The 21305-nt window shown below is 47.5% G+C and overlaps 1 protein-coding gene across 1 annotated transcript; it reads left to right on the top strand.

Annotated features, from left to right (window-relative positions):
* Window positions 1-261: 261 nt before the first annotated feature.
* TRIM54 (tripartite motif containing 54) lies at window positions 262-20976 on the top strand. Its single transcript, XM_059079951.2, has 9 exons — window positions 262-841; window positions 16129-16301; window positions 16833-17004; window positions 18765-18860; window positions 19536-19769; window positions 20029-20051; window positions 20168-20292; window positions 20431-20523; window positions 20831-20976. Exons 1-9 carry the CDS (start codon window positions 674-676, stop codon window positions 20839-20841), a joined length of 1095 nt encoding a protein of 364 aa, XP_058935934.1. The 5' UTR covers window positions 262-673; the 3' UTR covers window positions 20842-20976.
* Window positions 20977-21305: the final 329 nt, after the last annotated feature.

The following is a 21305-nucleotide window of genomic DNA, read 5'->3' as shown; positions in this document are numbered from 1 at the left end:
TGGTGCCCCTCATATAGGCCGATTCAGATTCTGTGTCACTGCCCTGGGAAGAGGGGCCCAGGCCAGAGCATGGGGGTCAGGGGCTCACAGGAGGCCCCCGAGTGAGAGCCCGTTTGCTGTCCTACCTTCCACCATAAGCGGTGAAGCTCACCCCGCCTCTTGCTCAAGGGAGTCACCGTTCCTGAGTGAGTCAGGGTCACTCGGTGACAGCTGTGGCTCGCCTTACATGAGCTAAATTGGGAGCTGGAATGTCACACACACATGCCCCTCGTTCCCCACCCCCACGTTAAAAAATAATCTCCTCTCTGGGGAGTGAGAGACAAACCGTGCCGCCCATAGAGTGGACAAGAGTGGTCTGGGAAACAAAAGGAGAAATTTCCAGGGCCAGAGCCATTCAGGGAGGGAGGGATAGAAAAAGCTACGTGTGCCTGGCTGGGGTACAGAGCAGAGACTCAAGAGAGACACAGAAGTGTCTGAAAACAGCTATCTGAGACAAGGCAAATTGTTAGAGGAAGGGACGGAAGAGCTAGCAGAGCTATCTCGGCAGAGAGCAGCTCCCGAAGGGAACGCAAGAATCGCAGGCTGTCAAGTAAACGAGGAAGGGTCCGTGCGGAGGCAGTGAGGGAAGGCCAGGGCCAGGGTCAAGGCCAGGCTAGGCACGATTGCTGAGGGGATGAACTTCACGGTGGGTTTCAAGCCGCTGCTAGGGGATGCGCACAGCATGGACAGCCTGGAGAAGCAGCTCATCTGCCCCATCTGCCTGGAGATGTTCTCCAAACCGGTGGTGATCCTCCCGTGTCAGCACAACCTGTGCCGCAAGTGTGCCAATGACGTCTTCCAGGTGGGCCGGGGCAGGGGCGGGGCCCGGTAAAGCAGTGCAGACTCGTGGGAGACTTCTAATCGGGTCAGCGCTGAGACCCCAGAAGGTGATGGGAGGAGAGTTCCATGAGGTGGGTGGGGGCTGTCCTGGCTGAAGAGCAGAAGAAGAGCCAGGGGTCCTAGCAGACCCCAAAGTACGCGTGAGTCAGCAGCTGCTCTGCAGGCTGGCGAGTACAGCCTGTGCGTGGACAGCCGCTGGGGTGCTGGTATCTACAGAGGAAAGGAGACCCCCTTAGAAACTGGGAGGGACGTGATCCTCCAGCAGGCTGTGGGACAGTCGGTGCTAGACTCTGCATTCCAGTTTGGAGTTTGAGATTTCGAGAACAATATGGAAAATCTGGAGAAAATAGCAGTGAGATAATGAAACATTAAAGACCAAACTCTGTGAGAAAGGTCCATGATGACAGTGAAACTCCTTGTATTCAAAGCAAAGCTGAACGCATCCATCTTTGGGGGGAGGCAGAGTTAGACAGTGGGCAGGAGACTGGGAATCCTCCCCAGCTGAAGTTCACACCTGTGTCCCACCTCAGACTGGTCAGTTAAGGGACCTGCTGGTTAAAATGGATTGAGGTCACTTAAGCAGGGAAAAGGCAGAGAATACATTTTACTTCCCCAAAATGTAACCAGTCTTGGCTTATGTGTGGTCATGGAGCAAAGCATAGTTAATCAAATTCACAGATATCATTTTAGCTCCTGGTTTCAAAAATAAAAGCACATTTCAGAATGGTTTATATAAATGGGTTTTCTTTCTTGCCCCGTGCCCTGGTGTAGGTTCTAGTAACCTATAAAATGAACAAAGATCAGGGAGAGTGAGGGATAAAGGCATGTACACACACACACACACACACACACACACACACACACACACCCTTGCAAATGAAGTAAAGACTCAGAATAGACCAGAGCTGGCTGGCTTAGTAGGCATGGCAGCGATAAGAAACATCACGAGCACATATTCTTCATCTGTATCAGAAATTATGAGGAAATGTGTTGAACACAGTGATTTTCAACTTAACCAAGAAAATGTTTCCCTTTTAAGTTCTTTAGGGGCAGCATGTTTGGGGGAAAATAATGGGCTGGCTAATTGAAGTCATTCCACAGCTATGCCCTGTGACGCACCCTTTGCTGTCTGCAGTTCATCTTCACTGACCTCCATGGTCTCTCCTGCCATCTTCTCATTAAGGCTCGTTCCCATCTCCTGTTCCTCTTCGCGTCCAAACCTGCCATTATTTGGCTCCAGAGAACCTCAGAGCCAGTGATTTTCCCTCTCTGGGATCTGCTTATCCTGGGCACTAAGTCACGTACCAGAGGCTATGCCTTGCCCACTATCTTGGGTTTTCCCTCGGTCTTAGTAACGCTGAACATCCTTCAGGCTGAGATGCCTAGGAGGGAATGACAAAACGATTTTGCCATCCCTTCTCATGAATTTGTGGTGAAATGTCTTTCCATTAGAGCCTGAAATATGTGAAAGCAGAACAGAGTTTTGAAAGTGAAGGTAACGTGTTCTGTAAAAAATTGGTCAGAATATTAGAGTGCATAGCGCACGGTGTCATTGGGTAGAGGACCCAGGGACGGTCCTACATAAGGAGGCTAGAAGATGTTCCAGTCCATCCTCTGTATCTAGACACACTGTTTTGGTTCCTTGAAGCTCTGGAATACTGATCTGGGCCCTGAGAGACTTGGGAATTGTTTGGTACAGAATATTTGGGAGAGAACACGATTCCCAGAGCTTTGGGATGGTTCTGTGCGTCTGGACTACTGTGTATCCTTTAAAGTGCCGGGCACCCCTGGGCCCTCCAAGGAGAGAAGTCGAACAGCTCATTTCCTTGCTGCTTTATTTGGGGTGGCCTGGTGGGAGGCTGACCCAGTTCTTCAGCTGCACTATGTATACACATCTCAGTAGACCTCCCTCTGAAAGATGAGCGTATTTAGTTTCTTCGCACATTGCCTCCACATTTTGACAACTCTCAGCATAATCAGATTGTCTGTTTTCTAAGTCTGGGGACAAGAATAGGACTTGTGGTTTCTCTCTCTTAAAACTACTTAGGAAGAACACCCTTAGAACATTGCCTAGAAAGTTAATAGGACTTAGGAAAGTGATACCAGTATATTATACACCCACCCCCACACACTTTTTTTTTCAAACGCTATAGGAATTTATATCATGAGAAGTGAATCTTCACCTCAGGCCCTATGTAATTCCCTTCTCCAGATGGAGGTAGCCATTACCAACTATCTTGGGTATCCTTCCAGAAATTTTCCATGGGCCGGTACATGTTTCTCTGTGTGTGTGTGTGTGTATACACACATGTTTAAACTAAATTCATCCCATACCTGCCTTTGTTCACTCTCTTGGCCATTGTTTCATATCCACACATTCTGATATGCACCTTCGTTTGGGGGACTTCCCCAGCGGTCCAGTGGTTAAGGCTCTGCACTTCCACTGCAGGGGGCACGGGTTCGACCCCTGGTCAGGGAACTAAGATCCCTCAGGCCTTGTGGCACAGCCAAAAAAAAAAAAAAAAAAGTTAATGCACCTTCCTTTTTCATGGCTGTGCAGTGGTCCAGTGTTGTAGCTGGGCCATAGTCTGTTTAATCTGCGCTCTGCAACATTTAGATGGTGCCAAGTGTCCTGCTATCCTAAAAACTGCTGTGATGGGCAACAAACAAGAATTTGGAGGGCTTATGATCTTATAACATCAGGTTAACAAAAGAGCCAGGAAGCAAAATTTTAGAAGTTAAAATATTTCATTGAGGTAATTCCCTGGCAGTCCAGTGGTTAGGACTCCGAGCTCTCACTGCTGAGGGTCCAGGTTCAATCCCTGGTCGGGGAGCTAAGATCCCACATGCCACACGACATGGCCAAAAAAGAAAAAACAATTTTTTTTCCATTGAAAATGTTGAACTGTATTAAGGGTTTGGGAGGGAAATCATCCATAATCCCACGTCCTCCAACACAATCATTTTCACGTTTGCATATTACTTTCATGTGCTTGTGTCTCATACATATTTTTACATAGTTGCCGTCACAATTTAACTAGTTTTCTTCAGAGCTGTGATACAGCTCTCTCGCTCGCTCGTTCTCTGAATTTAAACAGAATAAAACACCACATTAACCCCCTCTAATTTCTCTCTCTCTCTTTCCCCTCACTTGCACCCACTCAGCTACCAAGCATTTTGACTAGAGGAAAGCTGTCGGTGTGGGAATTTGACACAAACATCTTCCCATGTGTTTCTGAATTTGTAAACTCTATTCACTCCTAAACTACTTTAAAACTGCCTTTGGTTTATTTTTATACCTGCCCCCACTTCACTGTGGGCACTTGTTTATGCGCTGCAACCTGTTGTAATTTAACAGGCAACCAGAAGGCCTTGTTAGAGGTTGATCAGAAAGAGCTTTTCTGGAGGGTGTCCATGTAGGGAGAGATCTACAGAGATGGGAATAGCAAGAAAGGGGCTTCCTTCTCCCATAAAGCGCAGTCAGGGAAGGAGATGACCTCTTTTACTTCATCCCGAATTCCACTTCTTTACTGGCTAATTGTTAGGACCTGCTGTCATCAAGTACAGGCCAGCTGGTGAAAACCCTACACAGCCTGTCTCCTCGGCCACGTCTACCTGCTACTGAGGGCACCAAGACACCCCCTCCCCAGCCCAGCCTTGGGCAGGTCTCCTTTCTGAGAGAGGGAAGAAACTGGGTTGAGTGGGAAACAAAATCATAGACAGAGACTCAGCGTTCCTGGGCTCACGTCCCACCAGCTTCTTCCTTAATTTGTCACGTGATGTAAAGCAGGCTATTTCACCTCTTCAAGCCTGTTTACACATGTATGGATGAAACGGAGGTTTTAAACTGATCTTTAACATCCTTGTAATTCTAACAATCTGATTTCACAAATTCAAGAAATATCATTACGGATTTCCATTTTTTCAGGACTTTGCATTCTGTTACTAGCGTCCTACCTTGGCTCACTCTTCTGCTTACCAGCCCTCCTTTCCGCCAGCCTCCATTCACAAACTCCTGTGCCACACTCATTGCTAGGTTCTGTCGGGCAGAGCTAGCTCACCACCCCAAACCCCTTCTCCACCCACAGCTCAGCTCTTGCTGCCAACACCTGTATTCTTCTAAAGCTCAGAGGAAGAGGGCCAAGGTCACCAGACCAAATGTCTGGTCTTCTGCCACCATTTTCTCAGTGTCTCCAGTGTATTCTGAGGGTCTGGCCCAGAGGATCTGCGTGGTCCACTACTCATCATTGGCCAGGCCAACAGTTTAGGGGAGGTAGCCTCCAACAACCCCTCTTCCATCCTGGGCCAGTATCCCCAATCAGCATCACTCTGGATAGCCAGGAAAGTGGGAAAACATTCTGAGATAAGAATAGATTTGAGAGAGAAACTGCATTCACAGAGCATCTTTCTAGATGGAACATTTCTGTTGGATGCCATGGACCATCACAAAAGAAACAGAAGGCACCATATAGCTCTTATGCCACACAAAACCCCTGACCATGGCCTAGAATTCCATGTATTTATTCCATTCCATTTTATCCTTCACAGTGAAGGAAGAACAGTTATTTCATGTCCTGTGGTTCTATGTGGTCATATATTTTTAAGGTCTAGATTAGGATTTTAAATAACCATTTGTACAGTGCTTTATAATTTATAGAGTACCTTCACATGTGTGATTCCATTTGAGTTAGAATCAATATTATTTCCATTTTACAGGGGAGAACACAGGAAACAGGTTACAGTCACACAAACAAAGGGACAGAGTAGGGACGTAAATCTAGGTGTTCTGCTTCCTAGAGTGATGGAATTTTCTCTACACATCACATTATTGGCCCGTGAAATTTTACTTTATGGGGCTGGCTCCCTTGGGTAAATGTAAGATTCAAGCAAAGTTATTTCTTCGTCTTGAAAGAGAAAGATAAACAGAAGCAGAAGATAGCTTATGCTAACTGGATATTGGTCAGCTGAGAGATCTTTAGCCCAAGGTGGAGACTGTCAGCTATGGAGACGTATTAAGGAAGTTGCCATGCGCACCTCAGAGTGTAAAGTTCCTGTTTGTGATGAGACCATCTGGGGACTCACGATCAGGGCAGAAAGTAATCTCTTTTTGTGCTATAGATCCCTTTTTAGTTTGTGAAGCCTATGGATCCTAAGGACAATGTATGTGTTTTTTTTTTAAGAACAGGGTTTTTAAGTGCATAAATTATAACATATATGATTATAAAGAAAACCAATTGCGTTAGAACACAGCATGCAGTCTCAGTGGGGGTGATATTGCTCTAATTATATCTGTGGTATTAAAAAAGTTTATTGCAATTTTACATTTTATTTTCTGCTCTTATGTAAAACTTTATTCCCCAGCTCTGTTGAGGTATAATTGACAAAGTTATATATATTTAAGGTATACAACATGATAATGTGATATGTCTATACATTGTAAAGTGATTACCGCAATCAAGGTAGGTAATACATTCACCACCTCACAGTTTCCATTTTTGTATGTGAGGGGTCTAGACTCTCTCAGCAGATGCCAAGTACACAATACAGTGTCATTAACTACAGTCACCACGCTGTACATTAGCTCCCAGGAACTTCATTTTATAACTGAAAGCTTGTGCCCTTTGACCAACAGCTACCCATTTCCCCACCTCAAGCCTCTGGCAACTGACTTTCTAATCTCTGCTTCTAGGAGTTTGACATTTTTAAGATTTGTGGTGTTAAAATTTAATTGCGGGGGATAGCAATTGGGGGGAAATGTCTTAAAAAGCTCTTAGAAGAGGCAGGAGTGAAAAAAAGCTTGAGAAACGCTGGAATATAATTACCAAAATAATTAGAACATGTTTTTTGATAGAGTAATATATGTGCTTCTCGGTTAACACATTAAATACTGAGATGGGGGAATTCCCTGGCGGGCCAGTGGTTAGGACTCTGCGCTCCCACTGCACGGGGCACGGGTTCGATCCCTGGTCAGGGAAATAAGATCCCGCATGCCTCGCGGTGCAACCAAAAAAAAAAAAAAGAGAGAGAGAGAAGGAACAGTGGGCCTAATAACTACTATAGTTTAGAAGTAGTGATAAGCATAAATTGTTTTTGGAGATTTGATCAACAACTGTAATGTGATATGAAAATACCCTTGATTTCTGTTGGTGACAAAGTCACAGGTACTGCTAAACCCACGTGGTTTGTCGCTTACCTTCATAATCGAAGAAAGCGCTCAAGTTCTGCTAGGCACGTTAGTGAAAATGAAGATGTAATTGTTTTCCCATCGAGGCTCACAGACCCCGTAAGTTGTAGTTATGGATCTTTTGCGGGCTGTGGCCCCCAGGTTAAGTTCTCCAGCATTTATTCTCCAGCTCTGTTGAGGTATAATTGACAAAATTATACATTTTGTTATACAAAATGTATACAGCATACAGCTTCCGGTGTCTTCCCAAACATCCAGGCTTGAAATGCCCGAATTGTCTTACTCCCTCCTTTCCCCACAGCCCACCCACAGCCAAGTGATTGGCCATATTCCACCTCTGGCATCCCTAGTCTTTGCAGGATTACTGCCACTATCTGAGGGCAAGCCTGTGACCTGCACTGACTATGGCTCTTGCTTCTGATCTGTGCCTTTAGATCAGAAGCAAAAGCCATAGTCTCCTCTCCCATGTATCCAAATCACCTCTGTTAGATTAATATTCTCTCCAATTTTCTCTTGCAGTTTAGAAACCTTGCCTATAAAGTTAAGTTCAGATCTTTACCCTTGGATTCAAAGCCCTCCATTTTTTTAACCACAATTATTTTTAGAAAGCCCTTCTTGGGGGCTTCCCTGGTGGCGCAGTGGTTAAGAATCCGCCTGCCAATGTAGGGGACACGGGTGAGAGCCCTGGTCCGGGAAGATCCCACATGCCGCGGAGCAACTAAGTCCATGCGCCACAACTACTGAGCCCACGTGCCACAACTGCTGAAGCCCACGCGCCTACAGCCCGTGCTCCGCAACAAGAGAAGCCACCGCAACAGAGAGTAGCCCCTGCTCGCCATAACTAGAGAAAGCCCGCGTGCAGCAACGAAGACCCAACGCAGCCAAAAAAAAAAAAAGCCCTTCTTGGTAAAACCTACCTTTTCTAGCTCCTCCCCCACCCCTCAACCCCCCGCCCGTCTCAGGAGTCCGCTGTCTGTAACCTAAACTCCTATAGTATCTCTGGTCTCCTGAAACTCTTTCCTAACGACCATCTCCTGCTTCCTGTCTACCCTGTCTTCAAATGGTATCTTCTTAAACACCTCCTCCCTCGAACTAACATAGTTCCTTACGGTCTCCTAAATAGCGTTTTCACTTGTTAACTAGTCTGGCAGTCTAGCGCCCCCTTTTCATTTACGGCAGGATTGAGCATTGCACTTTTTAAAAGTAAAGGGTTTATTTCTTCCCCCAAACCCAAAGTCCCTGTACAAAATTTGGAAATTATATTAAAAAAGGAATCACCGGGCTTCCCTGGTGGCGCAGTGGTTGAGACTCCGCCTGCCGATGCAGGGGACACGGGTTCGTGCCCCGGTCCGGGAGGATCCCACATGCCGCGGAGCGGCTGGGCCCGTGAGCCATGGCTGCTGAGCCTGCGTGTCCGGAGCCTGTGTTCCGCAACGGGAGAGACCACAACAGTGAGAGGCCCGCGTACGGCAAAAAAAAAAAAAAAAGGAATCACCCACAATTCTATCACTCAATGGAAATGATTACCAAAATGTTTAAGTTTTATTTTATGTATTTTATAAAGTAATTTCATGGTCTATACAAAGATATTTGGTAAATGTAGATGACTACAAAGAAGAAATTTTAAAATCCTGTAAATCCCATCACCCATTTCAAAATTGGGATCCTACTGTCTATATAGACTTATATCCTGCTTTTTTCATGGGTCTCTCCCCATGTTAAGAACTGTTAAAGATAGTTGCATAATAATTCCTCTATAACGCATTTAATCTTTACTATTAAATAACCAGCATGTTAACTATCTGAAAAAGCAATTTTACTGTTCATTCTGGTTACAAAAATAATACAGGTGTATTACGTAAAATTTAAACCTTACAGATAATACAAACTGTAGAATGTATAAATCCATCTAAATACACTAGGGCTGTTTCAGAGGAGATGGGATTTCAGGAAGTGCTGACATCAGGCAGGAAGAGGGCAATCCAGAGACAGCGAGGAACTGGCAAAAACAAGTGAGATACCGGATCACAGGAGCCAAAAGGTTAAACAGGGTGGAATATGGTGGCCTGCAAGGTGTGAGAGGAGAAGGCTGTTATAACCAACAACTCCCTTCCCCCACACCGGTCAGTATTCTTACCATAAATATATCCATTAAGGCTCATTGCTCAGAAAACATCAGCCTTTGAAAGGAGCTAGTGCTAAGTACAAATCCTCTTTTTAGATCGGAGGAAATTTGAGCCCTAAGAGAAATTATTTTCCCAAGGTCATAAATGGCAAATCCCAAACCAGATCTTCAGATCAGTGTTACTTTCCCTACATCATCCTGCATTGAATGCCCTCTGTTAAAATGTTGCCAAGAATGGGTAACAATTGTATCTACAGATCCAGTACAGGTGACTTTCTCAAGGTAGCCACCTAGCATTTGCAAAAGGTTTGGGACACAAGACACACAAGTTTTGATAAGGGGAGGGAGTCAGAAAAGGGTTAGAGCAAACATCCCAAACTTCATTCTCGTTTCACCTTCCTGATGTTTGCCAAAGCTGTGTACCACCTATGCTATGCTTGAGTATTTCTATCTAAAAGAACTCATATTTTAAAAAACTTTTTATTTTACAATATATTGGAGTATAGTTGATTAACAATGTTGTGGAAAAGAACTTTTTTAAAAAAATAAATTTATTTATTTTTGGCTGCATTGGGTCTTCGTTGCTTCACACGGGCTTTCTCCAGTTGCGGCGAGCAGGGTCTACTCTTCGTTGCGGTGAGCGGGCTTCTCATTGCGGTGGCTTCTCTTGCTGAGGAGCACAGGCTCTAGGCACGCGGGCTTCAGTAGTTTTGGCACACATGCTCAGTAGTTGTGGCTCACGGGCTCAGTAGTTGTGGCACGTGGGCTCTAGAGCGCAGGCTCAGTAGTTGTGGCGCACTGGCTTCGTTGCTCCGCGGCACGTGGGATCTTCCCGGACCAGGGCTCGAACCTGTGTCCCCTACATTGGCAGGCGGATTCTTAACCACTGCGCCACCAGGGAAGTCCCAGAACTCACTTTTAAAGCTGAAATATTTATCATTCTAAATGACAAAATCCATGAAAAATCACCAGTGTTATAGGCTGGTTATTTTTTCTAATATGCATTGAGATAAACACATAAAAAATTTAAATGTCCATCCTCGTATCACCTGAAATCTTCACACCTGTCCTCAGTATGTATGCCGTATTTGGGGAAGTACTGAGCACATGGGTAGCACAGTGAGGCCTCTAAGCAACATGTGTGTTGGGCCATAAGCTCGAGGGCCTGGAAAATGCCAAAGAAAAACTTTACTATTTTATTACCAGTCAAATTTAGCCCCAGTACCGAAGGGCATATATATATACACATATATATATATGCTTCAGGGTCTAGCAAAGGAAGTGGGGCGGTGTGGAGTCGGGTGGGGGAAACATTGCCAAAGCCATCACAGAAAGGAAGGGGTGCCCTCGAGGTTAGGAGGAAAGCCAACCAGAGGTATGATATGGCAGGAGGAGTTGAGCTGTGGAAGAGGGAGGGACTCTGGTACCCAGGAATGAATGGCAAAGCTGTGCTCAGCTGTGGCATCTGCTCCAGGGAGCAGCACCACCCTGTGGCCAAAGAGGTGCAACCCTCCTCCTTGCCTGCCCTGTGTGCTCTCCAGCTCCCAAGAAAGGTGGTGTTCTTCAAACAAGGGATTGACGGTTGACTGCCTGAGTACTGATTGCCTCTCAGAGCCTCTGGTCCCAGGAGAATGGTCACGATTAGCCAGTGGGATGAGCTACCACAGAAATTTCTTTGGCAGGTGGGGAAGCGGTGAAGAGGTAGAGTGCCTCGCCAGCCCACCTCAGGCCAATCCCTGAGGTCAGTCCTCATGTTGGGAGTCTGAAGTAGGACCCCTGGCCAAGATAACCCAACAAATCCTAATGACTTTTTCTTTTCTTTTATAATACTGTGGTAAAATCCACATGATATAAATTTACTATTTTGACCAGTCTTTTTTTTGTGTGTGTGTGTGTGTGGTACGCGGGCCTCTCACTGCTGTGGCCTCTCCCGTTGCAGAGCACAGGCTCCGGACGCGCAGGCTCAGTGGCCATGGCTCACGGGCCCAGCCGCTCCGCGGCATGTGGGATCCTCCCGGACCGGGGCATGAACCTGCATCCCCCGCATCGGCAGGCAGACTCTCAACCACTGCGCCACCAGGGAAGCCTGACCAGTCTTCTTAAAAAATTATTTATTTATTTATTTGGCTGGGTCTTAGTTGTGGCATGTGGGATCTTTAGTTGCAGCATGTGGGATCTAGTTCCCTGACCAGGGATTGAACTCGGGCCCCCTGCATTGGAAGCGTGGAGTCTTAACCACTGGACCACCAGGGAAGTCCCTTAACCAGTCTTAAGTGTGCAGTTCAGTGGCATTAAGAACATTCACATTGTCGTTCAGTCATCACCACTATCCATCGCCAGAACTTTCATCGTCCCAAACCGAAACTGTACCCATTAAATAATAACTCCCCATTTCCCCTCGCCCAACCCCTGGCAACCACCCTTCTATTTTCCGTCTCTGTAAATTTGACTATTCTAGGTGCCTCATATAAGAGGGATTATACAGTATTTGTCCTTTTGTGACTGGCTTATTTCACTTAGCACAGCATTTTCAAGGTTGATCCATGTTGTAGCATGTAGTTCTGGTTACTTGTGTCTCTGTTATTTTCTACTAAAATCTATGTGACTTTTTATCAGTATCATATATTCTACTTCTTACTGTGTCAAATGTGAATTTTCTTTCTACGTTGATAACATATTTTACTTTCCTTAATTCTGCCAGCTCACTTTTTTCTTCCAGCTTTGCTCCCTTATATCTCTTCTTTAATTAAGGAGACTATGTTTTCTTCGTTTCTTTAAAAATGTTAGATTGAAATTGAATTGTTTGCTGGAGCAATTCTTCTTCCAGAGGGTTTTCTTCATCTGTCCTTTGCTCATCTTGCTTTCTTTTCCCTTTTCTTTTTGTATTATCTTGGCTTGTATCTCCTGTTAGATCTCTTCTGCTTATCACTCCTCTTTGTATAGGGGTAGCTTTATCTGGTGCTGAGGGTGAATTCTTCACTCAACCCTGTTTACCTTGGCTTCCTTCCTCTGTCCTCTTAAATGCAGACTGGCTAACTGGATGTTGTCATTGGTTTGTAATCTCTGTTTAGCTCTTTGGCTTCTTTGGAGAACAGAGGGTTATGACCTGGATTAGTAGGCAGTTGAGTGTCCCAATTTGGTTATGTTGCCTCAGAATATTTTTCACACAGAATCTGATGAATTATCTACCGTGGGGGCATGTGTAGATCCATCTCCCTTGAGATTTGCGCTATTTCTTCTTTTCACAGACAAGCAGATCATTCTGGTTGCCAGCTGGGCCCTCATAGCGCTCTGTGGCAACGGGATTTTGGTTTGATGGGTCATCTTTTGTTTATTTCTGCTCAAATAACTTCAATCCACAGTTGCAAAGTTGATTTTTAGGCTGTCCTCTCTTTCCTGTGTGACAGGTTGTTGTTTGGTCCTTCATGACTCTTTTACTAAAATGTTTCACCTGAGGCTCAGAGAGACAAATGTTAGCTCTGGGCATCATTCTTCAATTGACCTAAATTTTACTGTATCTGACAATGCAGTATAATGATTATTAGGATGGGCTCTGGGGTCCAAGTGCCTGAGTTCAAATATTGATTCTGCCACCTATTAGCTGATGACCATGTGCAAATTTATTTAACTTTTCTGGGCTACAATTTCCCATGCTTGAAATGGGGCTAATGATATGAGGATGAAATGAGTTAATACAAATAAAAGGACTTAGAGCAAAGCCTGGCATAAACTAAATGTTCAATAGGTGTTAGCCTTGTGGTTCTATTTCTTGTAGTCCAAGTTAGGGGGTAAATGTTCATTTCCTCCACCATCTTTACAAGAAATTCTTGAGGGTTAATTCGGTAATGTCTGGAAAGCCCATAGCACAGTGCTTGACACATAATAGGCCCTCAAAACATGTGTTGACTGTTAAATAATGAGTATAGAGGAAGAGTGCAGTGAGAGAGGGAGGTTAGGAGAGGCTTCTTAGCAATTTGTCTTTGCTCTGGGTCAAGACTTTAGAATATGCCCCCTTTCCTCCCATTCAGACATTTACTGAGTACCTTTATATGCTTGCCACCAGCAAAACAAAGAGAAGTAAGATCCTTCCAGGAGTAAGTCTGCAGGCTTAGAGCTCTCCTAACACCATTTTGCTCACTTGGATTCTAAATATTGAAAGATTATTGTATTAAGCAAACAAAAGCCCAGTGATCTCACACTTTCACCCAGTCTTTAAACTAAACTCAACAATATTCATACAATTCCAGTTATTGAGAAGGACAGATGCACAAACACAGCCTTGAATAATCTCAAGCTAATCCGTTCTAGCTTTATGATGGGCTAAAGTGTTAACTTCTTATAATTCTAAAGAAATTCCCGGACTTCCCTGGTGGCGCAGTGGCTAAGAATCCGCCTGCCAATGCAGGGGACACAGGTTCGAGCCCTGGTCTGGGAAGATCCCACATGCCAGGGAGCAGCTAAGCCCGTGTGCCACAACTACTGAGCCTGCGCTCTAGAGCCTGCGAGCCACAACTACTGAGCCCACATGCCACAGCTACTGAAGCCCACGTGCCTAGAGCCCATGCTCTGCAACAAGAGAAGCCACCGCAATGAAAAGCCTGCATACCGCAATGAAGAGTAGCCCCTGCTTGCCGCAACTAGAGAAAGTCTGCACGCAGCAATGAAGATCCAATGCAGCCAAAAAAAAAAAAAAATCCCCCCAAATGTAATATTTATGATATGCCTGTCACTCTCCCCAAGATAAGTCACCCAATTCATAGTGGGGCCACATTTCCTGCCTTGCCTACATCTCTTGCTACCAAAGGATCAAATAAGACTCTGGACTTGGATATCCTCTATGTGCTATAGGTGCTGCTGCACATCCTTCTGGTTGATGTATAGCATAAGGATTTGGAGAATTTTATGGAATCCAATTGCGGGAAATACATCTGAACATACAAAGTCACAGGTGACTGCTCTCTCCATTACCCTCTAGGAGTGCATGGTGTTCCAGCCAATTAGGATTAGGTTTGGCTATAAAAGACAGAAAACCAAAAATAACAATGGCTTCAAGTAGGTAATACTTTGTTTTTCCTCTCCAGTGAAAGTATGGGTAGGCAGTCCAGGACGGCCTCATAAGAGACTCACTCCTTTTATCTTGTTGCCATTCTCGACATGTGGCTACTTCATGGCTCAAGATTGCTGCTTCAACCTACGCCAGTCCATATCCTTTTTTTAAAAATTTACTTTATTTATTTATTTTTAGCCCTGTTGGGTCTTCGTTGTTGTGTGCAGGCTTTCTCTAGTTGCGGTGAGCGGGGGCTACTCTTCGTTGCAGTGCGCGTGTTTCTCATTGCGGTGGCTTCTCTTGTGGAGCACGGGCTCTAGGCACACAGGCTTCAGTTGTGTGGCACAAGGGCTCAGTAGTTGTGGCTTGCAGGCTCTAGAGCACAGGCTCAGTTGTTGTGGCACACGGGCTTAGTTGCTCTGTGGCATGTGGGATCTTCCGGACCAGGGATGGAACCTGTGTCCCCTGCATTGGCAGGCGGATTCTTAACCCCTGCGCCACCGGGGAAGTCCTGCCAGTTCACCTTTATTCCAGCCAGCAGGAAGGAGAGAAGAGGAGGAGGAGGGCATGCCCTTCCCATTAAAGACACTTCCTAGAAATTGCACAAAACATTTCTATTTATATACCATTGGCCAGAACGCAGTCACCTAGTCACACCCAGCTGGAAGGGAGGCTTGGTCACATGGTCTTAGTTCCATGTGTCTTGCTAAAAACTCAGGGGCTCTATTATTGAAGAAGAAGGGATGAATATCAAGCAACAATAAGCAGTATTTACCAGTCTTTCATCTCTGCTGCTCTCCCCAGATCGACTGTTTCTCTTCCTTGCAGACCAGCCTTCTCTGTTCACAGTGTCTAACCCCTCACACTGTCCACTTGCACAGATTTTGGGGTGGCCACAATGTCAGGTTTTAGCCCAACTTCACAAGTCATTTTTCAGTTCGAAAGCTGCACATGGTGTAGTCACTTCAGCCTCTGTGACTCGATTCCAAGTTCCTAGAGAGAAAATTTGATTGGTCCTGTTGGGTCAGGTGACCACCTCCTCAATTCTCAGCCAAGCATCCGTGGCCTGGGCCATGGCAGGGCTCTCCCTTTTAGGATGGGATGGAGCAAGTTCCCTAAGAGGTGTAAGCAGGAGGAAGTGGTGAGCAGCTCTGGTAAACCCTTCTTCTGAGCTTCCTCCTGTCATAACACGCAGCCCGTTGGATATGGTTGTCGGTTTGCTCTCCCTGAGGGTAATGTGATGTACCTGTTCATGTTTTATCCCCAGAGCCTAGCAATTACCTGACACACTCAATGTTTACGGTAGAATGAATAATCCAATCTTGTCCTTAATTGTACAGAGGTTGAGTGCTTGCCCAAATATGCATAGTAGGGCAGTGTCGGGGCAGCACAAGAACCCAGGACTACTGATTCCCAGTCCCTGGAGTGATTTTCCCCAATTACCCAGCTTGATATGTCTGCCCCATTGTTCAGCACTTGTCTCCGTGCCCCTGACCATGGCTGCAGAGAACGTCCCCCAGATGTGGCCCGTGAGAGCCCCAGGCTGGAGGACTGCAACACTCAGAGTCCATTTCCTACTTTGGCCTTCCTGCTGAGGTCAATGTCTCCCCTCAGCTCCAAGATGGGCCCCTTTGAGGAGAGCCTGCCCTAACTAGGCTTGATCAAGCTAGGCTCTGGATGCAGGGACACTCAAGGAGGTGGGCTGAGTAACAAGGCAAAGGTGGGAAAGTCTCCATGGCCACCCACTGGGAGAGGAGCGCCCAGCCATAGAAAAGAGCTGATGCTTCCTCTTCACCACTCTCCTACTCCCCAGTACCCGTGATATTCCCCCTGCCTCCTCCCAGTTCCCCCATGACTCACTGTGCCTTTCTCTCACGTTCCCCGTCCCCACAGGCCTCAAACCCTCTGTGGCAATCCCGGGGCTCCACCACTGTGTCTTCAGGAGGCCGTTTCCGCTGCCCGTCTTGCAGGCATGAGGTTGTCCTGGACCGACATGGTGTCTACGGCCTGCAGCGGAACCTGCTAGTGGAGAACATTATCGACATTTACAAGCAGGAGTCCTCCCGGTGAGTTGTTAGGGTCTCTTGTTTCTCTAAAGTGCAGGGCCTGGGACACAGGCAGGGAACCCATCAGGTCCAGAAGAGAGGAGCTGAAACGATCAACCTGCCTCTTCAGTTTAATGATGAGAGGACTGGACCTGAGAAGAGGAGGGACTTGCCCCCAGCTCGTCAGGTCACCCAGGTCAGGCAGCCTCTGATTCCTAGTTAGTGCTTCCCCCTCTTCACCTGGCGAGGGGCTGGCCGTCCACCAGCAAGATCCTTGCCAACCGTCCATGACGTCCCGCCCCACGGGACTTCCCTGCCCTGGAATAGAAACTACTCTTGGATCTAGGTCTCCGCTACGCCATAGCTGTATTCCTCAAAGGAAGAGCCCCGTGGAAGTCACTCGCCTGCCCAGCCACAGCACCAGCTGCAGGGGCAGAGAAGGTGGCACTGGGTGGTGGAGGCTGAAGAGAAGGTGTTCATGGAGCCTCACACTCTTGCCCCCCACCCAGCCTGGCCCCTGACCCTCCTACCACCCTGCCCGCTCCCCTCCAGGCCGCTGCATTCCAAGGCTGAGCAGCACCTCATGTGCGAGGAGCATGAAGATGAGAAGATCAATATCTACTGCCTGAGCTGTGAAGTGCCCACTTGCTCTCTCTGCAAGGTCTTCGGTGCCCACAAGGACTGTGAGGTGGCCCCACTGCCCACCATTTACAAACGCCAGAAGGTATCAAGCAGCAGAGGGAGCAGGTGTGTGGGGGTGGGGACATAGGACAGGGTCTCAAACCATAGCCTCTTAGTCCACTTGGTTTCAAAGGCAGGCAGATCAGGGCTGAAGTCCCAAGTCTATGCGTGACTCAGTGTGTGACCTTGGGTAAGTCACTTGACCTCTCTGGCACTCACGTTCCTCACTTGTAAAATGGGGATGAAAATGCTTACCCCTGAGAGCTGTAAGGATAAAATGAGAAGTGGATGCAGTATGGTGGACTCTCAAGGCCATCTCACTGTCACACATCTAGATTCTACATGAAACATAATTTAAAAATTAAATTGGTAGACACGTAGGAAGTAAAGGAAAGCTCCAAGTGCCAGTGAGGTGGGGAGAGGAGGAGGGGAAGTGGGATGAGAAGAGAATCCTGAGTGATAAGCATGGAAAAGGCAGGATTTCCCACAGGGCAAATTATTACTGAATTAGAGAGATGAGATTATGCCTCCAAACTCCTAAAAGGTGGGGGGCCTGCAGTGAGGACCCCCAAGGATCCCAGGTTAAACTGGAATCCCAGGAATCCCTAAAGTGGTCAGTTGTGCCACCTGGCTTTTGACAAAAGCAAATGCAAATTCTGCCTGGAGGAAAAACCCTCAATTTAAGCCTTGGGTTTTTCTCAGTTTAAGTACAACAAAAGATTAGCTCATGATTGAGGATACACAAAGAAATTCAGATACTGGAATTACTGAAGAATGAAAAGTCACTTTGCATAAAATGCTTTAAAATGAAATTTTAAAATAAGCAATAGGGACTTCCCTGCTGGTCCAGTGGTTGAGAATCTGCCTTCCAATGCAGGGACCAGAGTTTGATCCCCGGCCAGGGAACTAGGAGCCTACGTGCTGTGGGGCAACTAAGCCTGCACACCACAATGAAGAGCCCGTGTGCTGCAACAAAGATCCTGCATGCTGTAACTAAGGCCCAATGCAGCCAAAAATAAATAAATAAATATTTTTTAAAAGCAATAATAGACTATCAAAAATGCAGATTTGACAAAGAACCAAATAGAGCTTTTAGAAATGAAAATATAATTGTTGAAATAAAACATTCAAAGGATGAATTAAATGACAGATTTCTCTCAAGAAGAGAGGACTGGGGAATTCCCTGGTGGTGCAGTGGTTAGGACTCCACACTTTCACTGTTGAGGGCCCACGTTCAATCCCTGGTCAGGGAACTAAGATCCCACAAGCCATGGGGCATGGCAAAAACTTTTTTTTTAATTAAAAAAAAAAAGGTGGGGAAGAGGGGACTGAAAAAACAACTTAGAATACAGCACTGGGAGATGAGGAGATTGAGAATGAGAAGGTCTAACATATATCTAATCAGAGTCACAGAACGAGAGAATAAAGAGAATGGAAAAGAGGCTATATTATCCTAATGGATAATCATGAAGAATTTTTCAAAATTGATGGAAGACATGAATCTACAGATAAGGCATCTAGGCCAGTGCCTGGCATTTGGTGGATATTTGGTGAATGTCTCTTCCTTTCTCATTTGGTGGTGGAGGACTTCCTCTCTCCACCTCCTTCCAGAATCCATAGAGTGTGCTTCCACACTTCTTGAATGGCTCCAAACTCTCTAGATCTCTGTCAGAGCTGCCCTGAAGATGCCCTGATGGTGGAAAGGAGGGGGCAGTCCTTTCCTGGGCAGCCTGGCCAGGGTGGGAGGGGCACAGCTCTTGACTAGGTCCTCCAGCCCTAAATGCTGGCCTGTGTGTGTGGCAGAGTGAGCTCAGTGATGGCATCTCGATGCTGGTGGCAGGCAATGACCGTGTGCAAGCAGTGATCACACAGATGGAAGAGGTGTGCCAGACCATTGAGGTGAGCCTGGGATGGGAAGGAGGGAAAGTTTCTGGACTCCTGGAGGTGGATCACAAGTAGTGGGATGTGCTTACCAGGCTGCTGGTTTGAATCCCAGCTCTGTCCCTGACTAGCTCTGTGACTTTGGTCCAGTAACTTAACTTCTTTGTGTTCAGTTTTCCTTGTTTTTAACTATATAAAATAGTGATGAGAGAATATGTTAGCTACCTCATTGGATCTTTCTGAGAATTAAATGAGATAATACAAGTAATATAGACAGCATTCATGAAGCTCCTTTAAAATATAGTGTTATCTGCTGAGAGAGTAGATCTTAAAAGTTCTCATCACAGGAAAAAAAAATTTGTAATCTATGTATGGTGCTGGATGTTAACTAGACATATTGTGGTGATCATTTCACAATATATACAAATATTGAATCATCATGTTGTACACCTGAAGCTAATATAATGTTATATGTCAATTAAACCTTAACAAACTATATATCATTATTATTACTGAAAAGATCTGGGAATCAGCAGCCCTTGGCTGGAGTTCTGTCTCTGCCACTAATTCGTGGTGTAATCGACAGGTCACTTTTCTTCTTGGCTGTCTGTGACTTCCATTAAGTCGGGAGTGCGACAAGTAGCCCCGTGCGCTCCCAGTTATGAGGTCTCATCCTTGCTTCCGGTCTTTTAGGACAACAGCCGGAGGCAGAAGCAGTTGCTCAACCAGAGGTTTGAGGCCCTGTGCGCAGTTCTGGAGGAGCGTAAGGGTGATCTGCTGCAGGCGCTGGCCCGGAAGCAGGAGGAGAAGCTGCAGCGCGTCAGGGGCCTCATCCGCCAGTACGGAGACCACCTGGAGGCCTCCTCTAAGCTGGTGGAGTCCGCCATCCAGTCCATGGAGGAACCGCAGATGGCGCTCTATCTGCAGGTGGGCTTTGTGGGGTGGTGTCAGGCTGCCTAGTGGCTGCAGTGGGGGCCTTGGTACGGGGAGACCGGGTTCAAGTCTTATCTCTGGCACCTACTTGCCCCACGGCCTTGGGCAAATCACCCCCTCTGAGTCCATTATTTCCTTAACGAATTGGGACGCGCATCCCCACCGACCCCGCAGGACTGTGTTGGGCATCAGAAATGGGACTTTGCCAGGGGTTGGCACAATGCTTACTCTCACCCTCTTTTCTTCCCTGCAGCAGGCCAAGGAGCTGATCAATAAGTGAGTAGGTGGAGTGGGAAGGGAAAGGAAGGGGCCGCGGGGGCTCCGCTGCCACCGGGAGTGGGTGAGGGTGCTGGGTGTTTCCAAATGAGCTGCTGCCGCTGCGGTTGCCGCAGGGTCGGGACAATGTCAAAGGTGGAGCTGGCTGGACGGCCGGAGCCGGGCTATGAAAGCATGGAGGAATTCACCGTGAGCGTGGAGCATGTGGCCGAAATGCTGAGGACCATTGACTTCCAGCCAGGTGAGGGAGCGAGGATGGGAGGGGGCGCCGTGCCGCTAGGACTAGGCGTCCAGACCCTCCAGGTTGGGGGTCGGGGGATGAGTGCAGGATGGCCAGAGAATCGGGGACTCTAGCTCACCCAGCCTTCCTTCTGCCCAGGCGCTTCTGGGGAGGAAGAGGAAGAGGAGGTAGCGTTGGACGGGGAAGAGGGCAGCGCAGGGCCAGAGGAAGAGCGACTGGAGGGGCCGGAAGGTGAGTGTGGGCGTCGGCAGGGTCTGGCTGGTACCGCCCCTGCCCAGGCGATCTCCCTCTCTGCTGCATCAGGGATCGCTTGGGGCCCCTACTCCCAACCTCAACCAGGAGGGGTGCGCCCCCTAGCGCGCGTGCTTAAGTACAACTTTCTCTCCCACCATCCATTCCTCTGCGGGGTTGGGAGTCCGAGTTGGGTGGGGAAGTGGAGGAGAAACCCTCCTGGCTGGGGAGAGGGAGTGAGCTGGGCTTCGGAGTTGCCTTGTCTCTTTGGAGCGCCCGCCCACCGAGCTTTCTTTCCCGGGGACAGGCCTGCACTGACTCGCCCCTGTTGGGGAGGCTGCGCACCCGCGTCATGGCGCTCGGGTGGTGAAGGACCTGAGCAGGGACCACCCGCCACCCAGCTCGGAGCGCCGCCGCGGGGGAGGGGCTCAATAAAGGGCTAATGCGTCCCGACCCGCAGCTCCTTTCACTGCTCACTCTCTCAGCCTCGGCTTCGGCGACGATCGCATCACCATCCATCCCAACCTTCTCCTAACCTGGGACCATTTCGGGGGCGGAAGTGGAATGAACCCCTATTGGGCACCTCCTCGATATCAGGCACGGATTCGCAAGCCCAGGGCCAAGAGGGTCGGGCGTGGTGCGGCGGCACCTGGGCTTGAGTTCCTGGGAGGCTTGGGGACGATGGGGACCGCAGGACCCTGGCTGGAAGCCGTTCTCGCGGAGCCCTCCCGCAGCATCTGGTCCCCTCTCGCCGACCTGGGAGCCCCACTTTCCCACGGGTT

This window comes from Kogia breviceps, chromosome 11 (genome assembly GCF_026419965.1).
Source record: "Kogia breviceps isolate mKogBre1 chromosome 11, mKogBre1 haplotype 1, whole genome shotgun sequence".
In the NCBI taxonomy this organism is placed as follows: Eukaryota; Metazoa; Chordata; class Mammalia; order Artiodactyla; family Physeteridae; genus Kogia; species Kogia breviceps.
This window is presented reverse-complemented; position numbering and strand designations above follow the sequence as displayed.

Coding starts and splice junctions, on each gene's coding strand:
- TRIM54 (XM_059079951.2), top strand. CDS start 674: ATGAACTTCACGGTGGGTTTCAAGCCGCTGCTAGGGGATGCGCACAGC. Junction 16,302..16,832: donor TACAAGCAGGAGTCCTCCCG/GTGAGTTGTTAG, acceptor GCTCCCCTCCAG/GCCGCTGCATTCCAAGGCTG. Junction 20,052..20,167: donor GCCAAGGAGCTGATCAATAA/GTGAGTAGGTGG, acceptor CGGTTGCCGCAG/GGTCGGGACAATGTCAAAGG.